Here is a 21,555-nt window from a genome sequence, read left to right on the forward strand (position 1 = left end):
CAACAGCCGTTGAAACTTTCTCAGTAGCTGCAGTGACGGGTTTAAAAAGTTTTTTAGTGTCTTCTTCGTACTCAACTTGTGCTTCTTGCTGCGCTTGATTTTTTCTGAAAGAATCCCCGACAGGAAGAAAATTCTTGATTCCTTCTAGTCTTTCTCGTGCTATTCTTGCAGTATAAGATTCTGGATGTCCATTATTTTTATATAGCAATTTTTTAATTAATATAGCAGCAGAAAGGGCGCCTATCAACGTTGGTCGTCAAAAAATAAACAAAAATAAATAAACACGTAGAGTACTTTATTTTTCAGCTACTATTTCGAACTAAGGTTTTATTAATATAATCGGCCATTACAAAAAAAAAAAAAAAAAAAACCATCCCACGAAGCGTTTATTTGTAAAAATCTAAACCTTTCTATGAGATGATTTTTTCATGGAGCTTTTATTTTTTTGTCGGAATTCTTGGGTCTGTTCACCCTTTCTGCTGCTTATGCATACCCTCCGTTTGAATATACATATTGCTACATGCATATCTGTCTATACCTGTTTTTCCGCTGTCAGAGCACAATTTTCTAATTGTTAAGGTAGTTAAAACAAAATTGGTACATGTCAAACATTGCATTTTGATACTCAAAATTGACCAAACTCAGGAGTTTTGTTACCATGGAAATGAAATATCGCACAAATAGGTGCATCTAAAATGATGGTGCTGGACCAAGGGTACTTTCAGCAGGGAGTCTCGATATAAATTGGGGATTGGGATTCAGGGGCACCAGTAGAATTATTGTCAGTGGGGGCGGCTGGCCAAACAAGAAGTGGTCAGTTGGCCAAAACATGTCTAGAGATGAAATCCTGGAGTGGAGGCAAATCCCCCCTCCTATGCGCGGGTGCCGCATGGGGATTGTATGTAACAGTTTATAATAAATGATTACTTAACTCGCTAAAATAATGCGATTTTAAACCAACAGCTAAATAACTCACTTTTGTATGGATATACACTAAGGGACCAACCATTTAATTGCTTTTGTATGGATATACATCAAGGGACCAACCATTTAATTGCTGTTGTTGTTGTTGTAGGGTCTAACGCCATTTTTCAGCACACGATAGGCTATACATGGCGGCCAGTATTAATGGTTGAGGAAGAACAAGGGAAAACCCCGGGAAGAACCACCGACCCACGAGAAGCTACTGGCAAGCTTTCTCACATACCCACACTGGCCGAATCGGAGACTCGAACCCACGCAGACAGAGGTGAGATGGCAATGAAACGTAACGGAGAGCGCTTTAGACCACTCGGCCACTTGGGGCCCCTTCCATTTAATTGCTTTTGTATGGATATAATACACTAAGGGACTAACCATTTAATTGCTTTTGTGTGGATATAATACTAAGGGACCAACCATTTAATTGCTATTCATCAGAGTAAAATGGGGTTTTTCTTGCTATTTCAGGGCCAGATTTCTTTTGCTGCAAAACACCCCCACAACCCTAAATTAAACGGTTGGTCCCTTAGAACTAAAAATATCACTTTTGTATGGATTTACATCAATCTGTTTAAAACTTCACATTCATATGGATTTTCACTAGTAGCTCAACAGATCTCTGTTGTATTGACACTGCTGCATCTCAACTCTGGTAAATGACAAAGTCAAAAACCATAATAAAAAGACAGATACATGTGTATAAATCTATACATTTATTGCAAGCAACTAGAACACTTTATTGGAAAAAAATTATCAAAAGTTTTTTTTTAAAAATACATTTGATCAAAACTAATTCAAAAGTATTATGCCATTCAGCAAAATAAAATGCATACCAGAGATCACTGGATTTCTAAATTCATTAAGGAATACAACTGGAATCTGTTCCCATTTGCTGAAAACAGACAAAGTCTTAACTAAATCAATCAAAACATGGGATCACATCCCTGTGTGGCACGATTTAAAATGCATATGAATCTCTAAACATAATCCATACACTGAGGCCAGAGAGGACTTTACTATTGTGTTTTACCTCTAGTGACACGTACTAAATTAAAGCTCTTCAAACTGTCCATATTGTACACTTTACAATAGAATTCTGAATTGGCTGAGTTTGCATTGTTTGAGTGGTGTCAGTGCAAAGGTTACCATTTCAAATCAACACACTTACAAATACCTCAATATAATAATGTTCTTATAAAATACATGTATGGCCATAGATGCAATTATACTGGTTGAATTTTTCGCCATATAATGTACCCACTATAAGGCAACCTCAACATTTGAAGACTCCATTGAACAGCATGTTATCAACAGAACATTGGCCATGTCTTTCTTCCACTATGTACACGAACAATCTGCACAATGACAAAATTTAAATACAAGGCTTAAAGCCAAAATATGGACTGATTGTGAAAAATAATACTGTAAAATGCAAATGTTTAAGATCTAATTACAAATGTGTACCTGATACACAACAATACTTGCAAGAAATGCATGATGCACAAATTTACTCTAATGGCATTGCTGCTTCTATCTTGTAAGATCTCATTGTTTTTTAAATGATGTTTTATTTTACTTTAAGAATTATAACTAAGTCTGATTCATTTGGAAGTAAAGCCAAATCTGTATAATTCATTCAAGTAGCATTGAAAAATTATCTAAATTCATGCCTTAAATGATCAATGCCAGACTACACAAATATGGATACACTGTTTCATAAACGAGGTAACCCATCTCTTGGGACCATCATCATTAAAAATCATAACAGGTGCTCTGCCTGTGCATCTTCTTGCCCATGGGTTTGTCTTTTTTTAAATTTATTTTTAGAAACTGTGTAGACGATAAAAACTCTTCAGAGCAAGTACGTTTTATATGGGCAAGTGATATTTCAAAAATCACTTGCCCTTCGCATGTTTTGCAAGATAAATTATTTTATATTTTCTTGCAACACACCTTGACAAACCACAAATTTTAGATAGTTTCAGGGTTTAAATGTCAAAATAGGGCATGAGTTTCTAAGGAAAATTGTATCATACCATTTGCAGCATAACTTTAACACAACATCAAACAAGCCAACATAATTTCCCCTCTGTATAATGCATACCAAACTGAAACAGTGTAGAACCTGATCTGCCACCATACTATGTGCTCCCACTGTTTGAATTCATATGAGTGAACCATGATGACACTGATCTGCCACCATATATAAGCCTCTGTATGATGTGTTACCATATCTTGTGTGTGAGTGTGTGTGTGTGTGATTTGGAATTTTAACTTAGCTTTAACAATTTTTCATTCATATCACTACGATGTTTGCAGTGTGGCAAATTATAGTGATGTCTATCACGGGCATCATGCCACAGACATGTAGCATGATGTCCCACACATTATCCTAACACAAGCCGACCAGTTCTAACACTAACCTCTTAATGCTGAGCGCCAAGCAAGATAGCTGTTAGTACCATTTTTGTAAGTCTTTGGTATGACGTGGCCAGGGATCAAACTCATGATTTCCCGCATCTGAGGCAGATGCTCTTACCAATAGGCCACAGGAGCGGTTTTTACCATATCTTGAAATCTTATATACAGTGAACAGCGTGGGCACTAATGTGCCACAGAACAATATGCTGCCATATCAAGAAATCATGTGCATTGTGAGTAGTATGGACACTTACATGCCACAATATCTAAGCACTCACACAATGTGCTGGCATCTCTTGAAATCACAAGTAGAATGAAGTGTGAACACTGATATGCCATCAGATGCAAGCCACCAATAATGTGCCATCCATACACTGTATCTTGAAATCACAAGTAGAATGAAGTGTGAACACTGATATGCCATCAGATGCAAGCCACCAATAATGTGCCATCCATACAATGTATCTTGAAATCATAAGTAGAGTGAATACTACTGTGACACTACATATTTAAATCATACGTTGAATAAATAGTGTGGACACCAATGTGCCACCATATCTAAGCCATCACACAATGTGCCACCATATATAAACCACCACACAATGTGCCACTATATCTAAACCACCACACAAGAAGCCACCATATCTAAGCCATCACACAATGTGCCACCATCTAAACCACCACAATGTACCACTATTCAATGTATCACCATATCTAAGCCACCACACAATGTGACACCATATCTAAACCACCACAAAATGTGTCACCAAACCTAAGTCACTACAATGTGTTACCATATCTAAGTCACCATATAATGTGTCACCATATCTGTTTCTTTTAAAGTAACGAGCAGTATCAGCAGCATGTACAATGATCTCCCAAGGCATTTTTATGGTCTATGAATCTACAATGCTTACAGTTTGGTTGACTTATACACAGGGGATGAAAATACCCAAGCCAAACCAGCTTGGGCAATTTAAAAAGCACTGTTGGGCACGTAAATATTTCATGTAAGTAGCCCAAAAAATTTTTTACATAAAAAAGAACAAATATTTGCATTCTGAAGGCATGTTTCCTACATCTTCCTTCAAAACTGGAATTACTGCCCAGCTAAATGCATGCATTTGATGAACAACTGAACACAATAGTTAAATTCATCCATTTCAGACAATTACAACAAAAAGGATTAATTTCTATTGATACGATAAAAACATATTGAAACTAAAATGTCACTGGTTCCATAAAATATTTAAAAACGAAATATTTACAGAGAATTATGCAATACTGATAAAAGAATTAAAAAGTCAGAATAGGCAAGAAGAATAAAATCAAAATACCATTTAAAAAAATTGAATTTACATAGAAAATTACAAGTAAAATACAAAATAAAACTACAATAGGCAGGAGTAATTAAATCAAAATACTGAAAATCAACTGTAGCAAAGACAACCTGATAAAAAATTGCCATCAATTATGACAACGTAACTCCATTTTTCTTCTCATTCGAGATGGAATGTAATTGAAAAATAACCTATGTAACTGTTCTTAACTGATTAAATGTATAAAGCTTTACGACTAGTTTCATTATTACTCTACAACAGGACATTGATCTTTTTTCATTCAACCTAGAACATAACGATTTTGATTATATTCAATCTACAATAGAACATCTATTCTTATTTTATTCAATTTACAACGGAAAACTGATTTTAATTATATTCAATCTACAATAGAACATCTATTCTTATTTTATTCAATTTACAACGGAAAACTGATTTTAATTATATTCAATCTACAATAGAACATATATTCTTTATTTTATTCAATTTACAACCGAAAACTGATTTTAATTATATTCAATCTACAATAGAACGTCTATTCTTATTTTATTCAATTTACAACGTAAAACTGATTTTAATTATATTCAATCTACAATAGAACATATATTCTTTATTTTATTCAATTTACAACCGAAAACTGATTTTAATTATATTCAATCTACAATAGAACGTCTATTCTTATTTTATTCAATTTACAACCGAAAACTGATTTTAATTATATTCAATCTACAATAGAACATCTATTCTTATTTTATTCAATTTACAACGGAAAACTGATTTTAATTATATTCAATCTACAATAGAACATATATTCTTTATTTTATTCAATTTACAACCGAAAACTGATTTTAATTATATTCAATCTACAATAGAATGTCTATTCTTATTTTATTCAATTTACAACCGAAAACTGATTTTAATTATATTCAATCTACAATAGAACATCTATTCTTATTTTATTCAATTTACAACGGAAAACTGATTTTAATTATATTCAATCTACAATAGAACATCTATTCTTATTTTATTCAATTTACAACGGAAAACTGATTTTAATTATATTCAATCTACAATAGAACATCTATTCTTATTTTATTCAAATTACAACAGAAAACTGATTTTAATTATATTCAATCTACAATAGAACATCTATTCTTATTTTATTCAATTTACAACGGAAAACTGATTTTAATTATATTCAATCTACAATAGAACATCTATTCTTATTTTATTCAAATTACAACAGAAAACTGATTTTGATTATATTCAATCTACAATAGAACATCTATTCTTATTTTATTCAAATTACAACAAAAAACTGATTTTAATTATATTCAATCTACAATAGAACACCGATTTTGATTGTATTCACTATTACATCTAAGCATTCAGATGGCAGTATATATACCTGTACATCTCATGATAAAGCAAGCGTTTCCGTAGAACATTAAGTCTAACCTGCATCACTGAACTGATGTACCCACCCACCCAAAATAACTTTCAAAAAACTTGAACACAAACCTTAAACATTTACAGTCATTGCCTTCTAAAAAGAAATACCGTAGAACCTCTCTTGAAAGACCTGCCTTCTTCCCATAAATGTATGGTCTCTCAAGACAGGTGATCTCTCATAACAGGTCAAACAACTATATAATCAACAAATCTGTGCATGGAGAATATGGTCTTTCAAGACAGGTGGTCTCACATAGCAGTGGTCTTTAAAACAGATTTTACTGTACCTGTAACTCATCATCCATATGCAGGCAAGACAAAACCAAAACTGAATATACATGTATAATATACACAAAGTTTAACTGCATCAAAACCATGTCATCTCCATAACACGAATAAGCAAAAATTTCAACCCACAGCTTCCAAGTTGTTTTTTAAGCTGTAGAATATTGGCAGTTTCAGACAAAAGTAACAGAATAATAAAGCCTGTATATAACAAACAAAAAATATAAAAGTGGCCTTTATAGCAAGTAGGTTCTAAATACAGGCAATTGTATTACTGGGATCAATAGAACTTTTCTACACATATTTTGAGTAAGTCATTTCCAAGTTAGACTATGTCATGGGTTACTACAATTTCTTCATCAAGTAATGTAAGGGTCCGTCTATTTAGTATATATGCATGCAAGGCAGGGGTTTGAAGTTTGCATATGTGTGTACATGGTGTGGGGGGGGAGGGGGAGAGGGTAAAATAGTAGTACATATGCTCTCAATAACACAAACTATATTAAAGCTACGAGTAAAATCTATTTGTCTAAGCCATCAACAATCTATGGTATTCACATATCTTCATGTTTGTTTGTACCCCCTACCAATTTTAAAAATGAAAAGCATCATGGAGATAAAAAAAATGCAAAAAAACTTGCATCATTTCTTGATGTCAATAGACAGGATATATCTGCAAAAGTGCTGATATAATTTTTCTTTGACCTGTACTGTCCATCACTTTCAAACAGTAAAAATCAGAAACAAACATGCTCAGTATGTGGCACTATCAGTGCCCAAACAGACCACGTGACCAAGAGGTCAGCTAAACACCATATAAAGGGTACATGTGACAAAACTGATTTGGCAGCGAAGGACATGACTGCTGATCATGCTGGTAAAATTATAAAACTATGAAATGGTAGAGGTGGAGTTCTAAGCAAAAGCACATGGGGGGTGGAAAATACACCATGCAATGAGTGTGAAAATGGCCGATTTTTCGCATACATACTAAACAGATGACCCTTAACTTTCATCGACAGTGGAGTGATCATGATTATTTAAGCAAACAAGGAAACTAGAAAACCTTAAAGTCAGACTCGACAAGTACAATGGACTGACCGAAAGCATATAATGCTGGAAAAGTGATCATATATTACAGAAATTAACAAATTCACAACGCAAGTGTCTGTGATATGTATTTAAATTCTTTGAACAAAATAGGGACTGGTATTTGCAACTTGGGGTGAAATTATACATCTGTGCCATGTATTGATATGACTCATGATACTGAGACTACATTATGATACGATTCACAACATCAGGACTATAATACAATATCTTATCAATACACATATCAACTTCATGGTCTTTTTTCATCTTTTGGTGGTCTGTCAGTGGTAGGGTGGTGCTGTTGTTTTACGAGTTGCCATCTTAGTTGCATTTCCATTATGCAGGTTAAAGATGTAAACTAGTATTGCCCTTCTCATCATTGACAAGATAAAAAAGAATACTTTCATACAATCTGTTAATGGTTTTAATTCAACCTTTTAGGTCATTTTAGGCCGCCCCATTTGACCAGACTCATCTTGGTCACCTTGCACTTTGTTTTTCACTGAGCAAATCCTTAAAAACATCTCAATTCATGTCCTCGCTTAAATTTGGAAGGCATTACAGTCTTATCTTCAAACACAAGAAATTGTGTAGTTAACTCGCGCATACAAAATCTTATCTAGATTGGGGACTATTGTTGGAGCGGAGATGATTCACAACCAATCGATCATATTGTACTTTAAACTTACTGCATATGCAAAACTGACAGTCACTTGTTTCTGTCAGTGAAAAAGGAAATTATTGACAACAGCCACTCACTTTTCATAAATTTACAAGGTGTATACAACTCATGCAGTTTGGTATCTGCTTGTCACCAATTCTGTGTAAACTTTTATTTAATCCTGATGCCACCATTAATCACCGATTAAAAGGAGACATTCCAAATTTAATTCCAAGGTACAACTTAAATACTTTACAGCTCATTTAATAACCATTTTTCCAAGAAGTTGCTGTGTATGTATTTGGATAGCTAGGATGCAATGAGTATGATGTGTCATGCAGTGAACAAGCTACAGATAGTTCTGTTTAGTGGTTATTTTACCCTGGTCTTGAACAAACCAGCCATCAAAACTACGTAACAAATTTCATTCTGTGACATACCAGAAGTGTAGCCGTCAAATTCAATCGAAGTGGGCAAGATATTAAACAATGGTGAAATGTTATCATATAAGTTTTAAAAAATATATCAGGAACAAGTTTAGAATGTCTCCTTTAATGTTCATATATGTTATCAGTGGCTGAACAGCTAATGGGATAAAATAATTAGCATGGAGATGTGATTTCAAACAGGACTCTTGAGTTTCAAGATGTAGAGTCCTAGACTCTTCACTCCTGAAACTCAGAAGTCCCCATATTATTTTGGGGAGTCCCTTACTTAATTTGCTTAAACTTTTTTTCAGTAACTGCCCAAAGCAATTGTATAACAAAATGCACATTACTATCTATTTTTTTTTAAAAGGAGATTCAACACTTTTTTTTCATATTCTCCGTGTTTAAATAGCATTTTCATTCACATAAGTGAAACTTGCATAATTAAAGTTTGCATTACACTGTGTATTATATATTGATATAAATTACCATCGTTTAACAAAATGAACAAGGAATGGAAAAAATACATGAAGCAGCATATGTGCAAAGAACTAATTCAAAATCAATACCTTAGTTTATAATCAGTATTAATTGTCAAGAGTTGTCCCTATGGAGTGTATGTGTATGTGTGATTTGGGTTTTAACACAGCTTTAACAATTTTTCAGTCATATTGCCATGATGTCTGCAGCGTGGCAGTTTATAGTTATGTCGACATCATGCCACAGACATGTAGCATGATGTCCCACCCAATTACATTATCCTGACACCAGGCCGACCAGTCCTAACACTAACCTCTTAATGCTGAGTACCTAGCGAGGGAGCTGTTAGTACCATTTTTACCAGTCTTTGGCATGACTTGGGTTGGGTTCAAACCAGCAACCACCCGCATCCAAGGCAGATGCTCTAACTAAAAGGCCACCAGAGTGGTCCTATCCCAAAGGAATAAAGGATTGATATAATGTGCGCTGTGTAGAGAAGATGAAAAATATTGGTACATGAACAATTCCTAGAGAGCTGGAGACAGATGTTAACTATTGTTAAGACAAACTCATGCAAGCTTTATGTACTGATGCTCAAATATCAACAGTCAAGTGGAACACGCATTTAAGGTAGTGACCCAGCTGTAATAGTTTTTTTTTAAAATCTTATTAAAAGGTATATCAATACGTATTCTTTTCAACTTATATTATGGACATTTTTATCGGCTGCAATAAATCAGAGCAGAAATTTTTTCAAGCTATAAAGGTATTCAAAATAGAAGACTAAATGAGTGTGTGTGTGTGGGTGTGTGAGATCTGTATTTTTAATGTAGCTTTAATGATTTTTTCAGTCATATCGCTACGATGTTTGACAGTTTATAGTGATGTCTATCACTGGGGAATCATGCTGCAGACCTGTAGCATGAAGTCCCACCCAGTCACATTATCCTGACACCAGGCCATCCAGTCCTAACACTAACTACTTGAATGCTGAGCACCTAGCAAGACAACTGTTAGTACCATTTTTATAAGTCTTTGGTATGATTTGGCCAGGGTTCGAACCCTCAACCTCCTGCATGAATACTAAATGAAGAGAAGCACTAAATATCAATATTGAGAAAATAACAACGGTTGTCATTGTGACCATCATCACTACCACCATCCAGATATAGAGGGATTTTATGTGGTTAAATACATCACGAGAAATTACAAAATAAAGTTGGTCAAAAGAGAAAATATTAGATGCACAATTTGAGGTTAGGTTCCCTTTGTTTTCACTTAAGTCCTTACATTGCATTACTGTCATTTTCATCACAGGTCCGTTTCTTACAAAATGAAAACAGCTTTTGCAGACTCTTTAAGGGCTGACATACTTTTTCTGCATTTTTAAAAATTGTCTACTGATACTGTAAAAGCCCAAGTATAAATCAACTGTACTTAAGTAGTAGTCATTATGAAATATCGATTTGATAATATTGTGTAAAATCATTGTCTGAGAAATGTCTTGAGTTACTTTAAATACCGTTACAGCATTTACTGCCATACAATATGAACTACTTTATGTATTGATACTCAAATGGAGTCCTTTGAAAATGTCACGCATACGGGACAAGTGGTGCAATCAATAGGTCTTTTTTGTTAATCTGACAGAAATGTGTACATATGCCTGTGACAGCTGTCTTAGATGAATTCTCAACATTAAGACAAAAGACAAACAACAAATAATCATTCACGACTGCTGAGGAAAGTAACTTGTGTAGGGTAAGTTGTTGTTGTTGTTGTTGTAGGGTTTAACACCATTTTTCAGCACAAGATAGGCTATACATGGTGGCCAGTATTAATGTATAGGGTAAGTAACTTTTTGAATCAAATTTTCATCTTTTTTATCGATATGGAGCTCAATAAGGAAAATGTATCCAGGCATCAATATATTGATTAATCATTTCACCCATATTACCAATAAGTTTTCCTTCTCATAAATGACCATACCTTTGGACCTAATAGAAGCCACTTTTTCCATTTCTAGCATTAACATGGTTTCATTGATAATAACAGTGTTAGAGGAAACTGCTGTAGCACACTCTATAATGGGCTAACTTAAAAATAGCAGTCATAACATGACTCATATGTAGGGCATGAAAGCTACACAAAAATCAGAATAAAAGTACTATAGTTTCAAGCAGTTCAATTTAATGCATCTAAATTTGCATTACTAGGTTTGGTAAACACTTGTTCAGCTACTACTGATCATTTAACATTTCACATTTCCACGGCTCTTTAAAGTGATAGATGGTTAACAGATAACACTTCTAATAATGGATCAATTTTATCTCAAAGCTCTAACCCTCATCCACTCCATTTCCCTCCAATTTCTGCATGGGCTGTTTTTCTTCCTCTTTGATATCCTTCTCCAATTGGTTCTTCGGTTTTGTTTCCATCGATTCTTGCAAGCGTCTTTTCTTTATTATAAGAAGTGCAACTGCAAGAGAGGATATCACAAGAATGACGACGACAACAAGGGGTAAAATTATCTCAATCAAGTTCCCAGTTCCAGATGCAGGAGTAATTTTTGTACACAGCAGTTCTCTCTCCATTTCAACATCAATAAACCCTTGCGTGTAGCCATCCCCATTAAACATGTAGTAAAATAAGAAAGTGTCATTTTGAACACCAAATACTTTTTGCTTGCTTCTAACTTCAATCTCCGAGACTGACAAATTCTCTGCCTTACTTACCACTAGATGAAAGACTTCAGATCTTGCAAAGGATTCTGGGATGCTTTTCTGGCGAAAGGAAATATTTACGTGCTGTTTTTCGAAGTAGTCTGAAACAGCCATTAGCAGGCCATCATAACATACAATTTTCCTGTCGTTCTTTTCATAGCCATCATTACAGCTATAATCAAGCATCTCCCCATGAAGAATTATACTTCTATTTATTGGCCCTTGAAGAATTATACTTTGATTTTTCAACATAATCTGTCCATTTTCTAGGTCAAGTGGCAGATGACAGCTACAAAGGCAAGCAAATATCTCCCCTGTCCAGTTCTGTGTGTCCTTATCAAAGAGATAACTTCCATTTTGATGCTTCGGATCAAAAACTTTGTCATACTTGCTGCATTCAACTTTTGCTGTTCTGTTGGTAGGGTTCTCTTTGATCAAAACTGTCTGACACGTATCATTGAATAGGTGGTTCCCTGCTCTTGTAACCATAGCAACACAGCTCAGCAATATCCCATGAATGATGTAACCCCTTGGATTCAGCATCGTCAAAGTTCTCTGCAAATATAAAACAAACAAAAGTTAACGACAACAGACGGGCCATGCTATAACACAACAGGTTAAGATGGGCATCAAAAACTGAAATTTTGTAATTAAGTGTCATTTCGTGAAATGATGCTGCCTGTGACAGCTGTCTTAGATGAATTCTCAACGTAATAAAAATAAAAACAAATAGTTATTCACGACTGCTGAGGAAATACTTGCACTTCAAACGATTAATACAACAGGAAAGTGAACGGAAGAAATGGCCAGAAAAAATAAATTAATGCAGCAAGAAAAAGTTGATAGGCCTGCTACTATACCCAAAAACATGTACAAGAAATTTGCAAATGACGGGGTTTTTTTTTATTGGGAATTAAGGCAGGAAAAGGTTAAGAAAGTATTGGCTAACTTGAAAAGTTATAATAAACATCAAAGTTAAGTTCAATTCTGAAGAAAAGAAAATAAACACACATTGCAACAAACATTTAAGGATAATTCACTGCAGCAATGAAGATGGAACTAGTCAAAAAACATTTTTGTCTACAGAAATGGCCAAAACTTTACAGAGCTCACAAGACAGGCATATACAATATATATTGATAATCAAAACCAACATGGTCTGAAAATTGTTGGAATAAATATAACGAATAATGAACAAGTTTCTTGATTCACATAAAAAGGAAGTGTGGTATTCAGGACAATGAATATGCCAGTCTAGCTCTTTTTGCAGTTTTGACAAAGATTTCTTTAGCCTTCCTTTTTGTCACCACTTACTTTTTTGGCTCAATGTGCAATCGTTTCTTTTCCTTATCAATGACAGCCTTTTTTCTTTCAAGCTGGTGCCTGTATTGGTCACATGCAGTACACATATTCTGACAGAGGGCTACATTCATACATTCATTCTCTTATACAAGAAATCTTTCTGCCTAAAGATCATTTTCAGATACTATTTTAGTTGGCCAATCCTATCCCATAGCCGCATCTTACATGAATAGAACTTTCATCCTAGAAGATGATGAAAGCCTTGAATAGTACCATCAATTATTCAATTTCAAAAATTAAAAAAAAATGCAAAGTACATTTTTATATATATATATATATATATATATATATATATATATATATATATATATATATATATATATATATATATATCCAATTATACATGTACAGAAGATGGTAAAACATAAAATAAGTAAAAAGAACACAGCACAACATAACCAAAAACAGAGCAGGAGGCCTCCCCCAATGGTCTGAAAAGATCAACCGGGGTGAGCACCCTTCCAAAAAAAAAAGAAAAAAGAATAGAACACTTGTCATTATAGATGGCTGCAGATAGTAGTAAATAATAACATGCCAGCTCATAAGTATAAGAACTGAAATGGCCAGTTGCTACGTGTAACTCGTGTGGCTTCTCGGATTGGGCTTGAGATCTGATTACGCTGGCATTGATGATGCTGTGTTTACCTGTATGAATCCATCCACTATGAAATTAATTATATGCAACAAAGAGATTTGTAAGTCCTCATGTTTTCGCAAGTATATAGTCTTGAAGAGTCATCTAAATACATGTAGATTTGAATAAATTGTAATTAAGGTCACAAACGATAATCGTCCACCCACCCCATTCCTTTCAGAAATGGATCATACAACTTTGTAAGCCCTATCCAGGACCGCGTACATAGTAGAACAAATTCCTCGGGAAATCAATGGTCTGGGGTTCCACCGTTGTTTTAATATGTGATTCATTTGGGCCTATTGGATAATTTTTCATCGGGCCCACAAATCCTCTCCGCTGCTTTGGTCCTCTCTGATGCTTTTTGTGCTCATATCTACTTTTCTGTTCTAGGCAGGTTACAGAACTATGTACACCGCTCCCTCGATAACTCGCGCCCGGATAACTCGTGATCCCGCTTATAACGTAGTGTCCGTCTTAGCTCATGACTTTTTCCAGAGAAAATGTACTTAAAATATCTTTAAAATATGCTGAATGTGAAAAATTTAAGATAAGAGTTGGTAATTTAAACCTTGATACATTGCTCGTTTTATCATCGAAAATGGTGATTAATGCCCGTAAAAATAGAATCCATATTTTGAAATTTGCATGTTCTATATAAGAAAAAATTCCAGATCTCGAAAACGCTTAATTACACGTACTTGGACGCCAATTTTTTATCTGGGACGCAGAAAATCACTGAGGTGGGTGTCCTCCATACGCATGTAATAGGTGAGCAAGAAAATTCAAAAGATATGCCAGTCCTGTTTCAGCCACCTGCTTTGTGGGAAAATGTGTTGGTCAGTTAGCTGTGCTGATATTTACAACAGGGATCGTCCTGGGCTTCGCCAATGTCGCAAATTGCGATTTTTTTTTTCTTATTGGCGACAAAAATATCACATCTGGCGATTTCTTTGGCGACAGACTTTTTGGTTATTTAATTTGTACATACAATCATGGATTTGGACTGGATAAATTAAAAGGGAGAACGAAAGGAAGCCACAAACTTCACTAAGCAATGCATTGGAATCAATCTGTTACACAAACGATCCTTTGTTCGTATTGACAACCCCATCTTTACAGTGCATTGTTACATCATAATCTGCTTATGCTAACATCTGGGCTGAGTACTGTATGGTGTGATACAGTCAATCATGCTACCGAACTATACCTACAACTGACCGACTTCTGAGGACGCGAATAGAACAGATATAATTAATTGAATGGCTAATCCTTCTGTTATTTTTTTACATATACCAATACAATAGTTTTGCTGAACCTTCATAGAAAACTGATAACCTTTGAAGTACCGACTACTGTGTATAAATACAAAGCAAAGGGAAAAAATCTCAATCACAATTATATCTGTCGCCAGTGCAGAATTTTACTCATTGATCTTTTCCTTTTGCCATCAATCCGTGTTACGGCTGCAGAGACTTAAACTCCGCAGCAAGAGACAGCAAAAAAAAAAACAAAAACAGTTTTGCATAATTAATAATAATTATTTATTTCTCAAAATACAGGAGTGAAAGAATCCCTAAATTGGGTGTGAATTTATGCTTATATATACGGTCCAATATTGCCAGGTGTTGACTCGTGTAAGTTTCATTCGTGAGAATGGAGATCCTAGTTTGCTTGTCGAGAAAATACAGCATTCAGTGATCATTCTTGGGATTTAGGAAGCAATTCACTACAAGCTTTGTGAAGCTAGCCATAAGGGTGCGTGGGGGGGGGGGGGCTGGAGACAGACTACTGGTGTCATCTGTCAGCACTGTAGACTGTGAAAGTGGATTCAGTAAGATGAACTTCATAAAAACTGACATCATAAATAAACTCTGCATCTCATCTCTCGAGAATTTAATGAGAATCAGCATGTACAGATGTGAAAAATTAGACTTTGAAACTGCATTCAAAAAGGGGGCAGCCCTAAAATCGCGACGGATCTTAATGTAACACTTTGTAACATTTTGTTAATGCCTGTTGTAATTACAGTATTAACTAACCCATCTTTTGTAATTTTCATTGCCTGTTACGTTAATAGACTAAATTAACACTTGGAAAAATGTACACTACTTGTTCTGGCGACACTTTTTGAAAATTGGCGACAAAATATTGAGGTTGGCGATTTTTTTGGCGACAGCTTTTTAAAAGCCAGGACCATCCCTGTACAATGACAGAATTCGGTGAGTGAAAGACTCCTTGATGTAGATACATGTTGCCATTTTATAAGAGTACATAAAAAATAAAAAATAAAAACATGATGCAATAGCTAGGCAGCTAGTTCAAAGGCTTTGACTGGTGGCCGGGTGAGAAAATGTACTGATATTTAGTGATTGAATTCAGAGGCAGAAAGACCCAGTTTTAAAATCCTAGCGAGACCTCTGTTTAAAGATGTCATATATTATGGAAGTTTTTATGACAAATAGTTGTCAGTATACTGAAAATAAACAGTCTGGTGAAATAGCGATCAAAGAAAACTTCTGGTACACGCTAACAGGTGGCAACAGAGAATGAAATAAACACCAATTAAATGTCTTCCTGTGTGAAAGTCACGTTCTAATCCTTTAATTCCGTTTCACTGTAAACATTATAATCGCAACATATTCTGTTCATTGAAAACATGAAAAGAGTCAACCGACCATCACATCGAAACCCATAAGTACTTCTGTGAGAACCTAATTACATGCCGGCTTTGTTTTGATCAACAACTTTGGGGAAATGTTTGCTGCATTAAAAAATCGATTACAAGAGACCTGGGGTGCTGGATTAAGGGTCTTGGAGCTGCCTTTGACGTAAAGCAAAACAGTAACAGAGACAGCGATGCTGATAGTGACTCTGAAGGTTTCAGTGAAACTGATGTCATTAATGCTGAGGCTGTTTGGGAGAAATTCGTACAGACTCATGGTCCTGAGATGGGCGTTTCTCTTGATGATATGGAGGAGTGGATTTGTGTTGACAATGATTGACCCATAGCTGAATACATGTCAGATGAAACAATAATTCTATAACGAACAAATTTTCAGCAGAAGATGATTTTAACTGGAGTACCACAAGTGTTGAAAAGTGATGCTGACACAGATGTTGCACCACCTCCCCCCTCTGCACAGGAAGCAATCAAATCTTTTGATATTGCCATAAGGTGGCTGGAGACCCAAAATGTTGACTACGTAAAGCTCATGCAGTTGAGAAATCTGAGGGATTTTGCTCGGCGGCAGAGACACCTAGGAGTAACACAAAAAAATTAACTGATTTTTTCAAAAAGTGAATTGATATTTGTCAAGCGTGGCACAAACAGTAAGTATTAACTTGTTCTAATTTACGTTGTTCTAAATTTGTAGACCCATTAAATTCATGTTAGTACTGATTAACCCTTGTTTTTTGTTTTCCATTTTACTTCTATCGCAATCAAATCTATCGTTCGATTGACACTGTTTCTCGAAAAGAGTCAATCTTTTGTATACAAAAAAACGTCTAATTTGGATCAAACAATAAAACTAGAATGTACCAATTCAACATAAAAATTAGTGACGTAGTACACAATGTGTGAAGTGGTACACATGTTAAGCGAACGGAAACCACGTGAAATAATGTTTTCGATGATCGCCTCAATATACTGTGATTTATCCTGAAATTAATGTTGCTTTATGAGGAAATAGTGAACAAAGTACACCGTTATGAAGAGATATTTATTCACAGTTAATCTCAGCACGATTATAAAGTGAGTATTCAACACTATAATCTACCTATAAACCCCCTTATTTTTCCTTTATGTTGTCGATCACTTTATTGGTTTTGGGCTTATTTTATAGGTCCCTCGATAACTCGTGCCTCACTTATAGTGCAGTCGATGTTTCTGGACCCCGATGTGCTAGAGTTATCAAGGGAGTGGTGTACTCATGATTTTTAAACTCTATTTCTGTGAAGGGTATACAGATATCACACCTTTAAAAATTTGTTTGAAACTTTCTTCATGAACATACACTATGTTTATGACAATTGCTTAAAAGCTTTCCTATGATGATTGTGCATGCGTTAAATATTGGAGTGGAAAAACCCAGATTCGATTTCCTGAAAAAGGTCTATAGTAATTAACTGCACTTTTTCCAGATGCCTTCTAAGATTTGATTTTTCTGTAAGCAGCTTCTTTTGTAAGTGCTGTTCCAAACACTTCCAACTGCAATTACTGAATTCTGATCTTTCTTGCACAGGTTACAAAATGCAACTCCTCTAGCATTCAGTTTTCTTAAGAACTGACCAACTAAATTTCCATCAAATTTTCGCTCCAGCCATTTCCATATGGTTTTTAAACCTTTATCTAAACATTTTGTCATGCTCTCTCAACAACTCAGGATGCCATATTTTACAAGCATACTTCTTCTTTCCATTGCCATCAGTTTCCATTACACGAAGATTCATTGGATGAATTTAAACTTTTGATCAATCAGAATACTCTTTATGAGAGTCATGTGCTAACTAATATTTTACAAGGATCATTGTGGAATTGGACTGGACACTGTTTTTAAAAAATCATATTGGAGATGATATAAAAAACTGACTACACCACTCCCTCGATAACTCACGAACCCGCTTATAACGTGGGGTCAGGCATGGATCCCATTTTTTAAAACCAGAAAATACTCCAAACATTGATCCCTATCTGCTGAACATGAAGAAAATCGCAATCAAAATTGGTAACAGAAAATCTGATGTATTGCTCATTTTATCGTCAAAAACGGTAGATAGGACCTGGATATTTTAATCAACACTATGAAATATCAAATTTAAAAATAGGTCATACAATTTTTTACATTTTCTTTCCAAACGACATTACAAGTACACCGCAATTAACGATATGTAAGAAAATTTTGATCAATGAAAATGTCACTTATGCCGAGTAAAGGCAATACTTTAATAAATAAAAATTAAATAATTTTTTTCAATTTAAATTTGTGTTCTAATTCTTGTCTTCTAGTTCATTTTAAGTGTAATCATCATATATGCAATGTGTCCTCATGAAATTAAACATGAAATGCATCAATCTACTGCAACAGCTATGTCTGCAGGCATTTCTCTGAAAACCTAATTAAGTGCCTACTGTGTTTTGACAACTGACTTTCAGAAGTATCTGTTTTATTGTTGCACTGAATTAAAAGCTGGCCTCCTTTGTTTTATCAAATAAAGAAGATGGAATAAAAGAAAAGTTACAAGGAGGGAAAATCCAACAAATTTAATATCTAGCTGCCCAGGTCGTATGTCAGGTGAACCCACTCCATTTAATCAACTGAACACTTATAAACGTTATTGTGTATGTTACATAAACTACCTTAAATAAACCGACTCTTTGATAACTGTGAACAAAGATAACAAGGCAGCCAAGCGAAATGAATACTTCACAATATAAAGAGCTTGATTTCACAGATACGTTCCATTGTGGGCAAGCGGGTTTCAGAGATTTCTTGGCACTTAAGAGATATCCTCAAGGATGATAAGAAATTTCATTATTACTTCCAATGAAATTACAACTTCAATATTGTACTAACTGAACAATACAAAAATTGAGTTTTGATGCAGACAATTGCCATGCGAAATAAATGTTGTATTTTTAATTTAAAAAAGGAATCTTGTTTGGCAGTTATCAACAGTTAGTCTAGTTCCCTGCCCTGTGGACTCCTGATTTGGCAGGATAATATTAAACACATATACGGGCACTAGACTAAACAACAAAAAGCAGCGACGTAATAGATATATTTTTCACATACATGTGATGGTTGTTTTAACTACTAATTGGAACGATCTTTCATATGTTGGACATTCTGAAAATAAATGTTATTTAAACAGAATAACGAACAACTTCATTAGAAAAATAAATTGGAATGGTTACTCTAACCTTATCCTGTCAGCCATGACAGATAACGCGAGACTCTCGCCGTGGCCCCTTTAATATGTAATGCTTGCCAGACAATATTTTTACTACGATTTGTTTACATATCCCAATAAGGCGTCAATGTCCTTATTTGGCACACAAACAAATGAGGCTGAGACGATCTAAACAAAAATATCGGCTAAAAATGGTAAACAAGATTTTACAAATATTTCTACAATGCTTTTCGATACTTCTGGTATTAAATAAGAGGACTACTCAATTTATTGGATTATATGCATGGAATATGTTTAAAGTGTTATTATTAGGCTAAAATAGCGTCGGGTGTGAATCACATGCGTTTGTTCCATAGACACATATATGCTCATGTTAGTACCCTGTCCACGAGGTACGAGTAAGGGTACTAATATTAGTACTAAAAACAGCCCAGTTCCCTAACGTGGCTTCCACCCCACCCCCCACGGTTTTCTTGATATCAAAGCGATTTTTTTCCAATTTTTCGAGGTCCCTCATACCTTGCTTATAGTGCAGTCTATGTTTTTATGGACCCCGTTGTGCACGAGTTATTGAGGGAGAGGTGTATATCAAGAAAAATCAGATTAAAGTCAGGATAAAAGTGGAATTCTGCTTAAAATAGAGAAAAATCGTGTCTGCAGTATTTGCTATGGTATATACGATACAACTGCGTTTTTGTGTTTTTTTTATTGCATCCCAGCATTTCAGTGTGTTCTGATGTTTCTATGCACCCATTAACATGTAGGTTGTGAGATTTGTGTAGTCATGTGACTAGGAATGCAAATGGCGAGTTCCAAGTCAAACTTCATTAATGCTGTAGTTTCATCTCGTCTTTCAGCGGATTAAAGATATAACAAATGTTTTACTCGCAATTTCTGAGAAAATAAATCATATTCCTATAAATTTCATGCAAGTATATCTCGACGAAAGGCCATTCAAGTTTGCAAAGCCGGCTAGTAAGCGGCTAACCTATGCCGACACCAAATGGTGTCTGCGAATTCCGAATTTTCTACAAGTAGTGGACTCAGACCCTACACACCAATGTAAATGTCCAAATGCAAAAACGGGGTGGCAAGGATCAGAAGAAACTCGGACTAGGACATCGATTGTTCTTTAAACCTCTTTTTAGCTTGTATAAAGTGATGTCCATATGAAATGTACACAGTCAACCACATTGCGACTTATGCCCGCATATGGGCCAAGCACTGGACGAACTTAAATTAAACCGAAACCTAATCCCTTCATTGTTGAAAAGTGTGTATAATTACAGGCAAGCGAATACGATAACTTATCGGATACGCATGAAGAAACCTCTAAAGCAGATTCAGGTTTACTTACAAATTTACACACCATGAGATCTATTTGATTTTCGATAAATATATAGACCTTTGTCCTTATTTCCTGCTCACGTGCCGGTTCCGCGGTATTTTTTTTTAAAGAACTTCCCCAACGTCACATCCGGTAAAACTAAATTACGAACCAAAACTGTTGGAAGACGAAAGGAACGAATGTCGACAAAAAATAAATCATGTAATACAATTTTGAACTGTAACGATAAGAAGTATCAACTTTTCCATTAGCTGAAGACTTATTGAATTAATTCTTTAAGGTTGTAAAGAAAGAAGGAAACACTTTTTAAAATATATAGTGTTGTTGGGCGTCAACTTGAAACAATTCAACAATTTAGAATCCCTAGTGTTAAATTCTTTCTACAGAAATTGCGTGACAGTACACAGCGATACAAGAGACCGAGTGACCGGT

The 21,555-nt window shown here is 34.9% G+C and overlaps 1 protein-coding gene across 1 annotated transcript; it reads right to left on the reverse strand.

Annotated features, from left to right (window-relative positions):
- Window positions 1-1,679: 1,679 nt before the first annotated feature.
- Window positions 1,680-21,230, reverse strand: LOC149790447 (uncharacterized). Its single transcript, XM_089972508.1, has 2 exons — window positions 21,133-21,230; window positions 1,680-12,418 (listed from the first exon to the last, which is right to left on the reverse strand). The coding sequence occupies exons 1-2, from the start codon at window positions 21,145-21,147 to the stop codon at window positions 11,480-11,482; spliced, it is 954 nt and encodes a 317-aa protein (XP_089828634.1). The 5' UTR covers window positions 21,148-21,230; the 3' UTR covers window positions 1,680-11,479.
- Window positions 21,231-21,555: the final 325 nt, after the last annotated feature.

Source organism: Sinohyriopsis cumingii, chromosome 10 (assembly GCF_028554795.1).
Source record: "Sinohyriopsis cumingii isolate HCF-2022 chromosome 10, ASM2855479v2, whole genome shotgun sequence".
NCBI lineage: Eukaryota > Metazoa > Mollusca > Bivalvia > Unionida > Unionidae > Sinohyriopsis > Sinohyriopsis cumingii.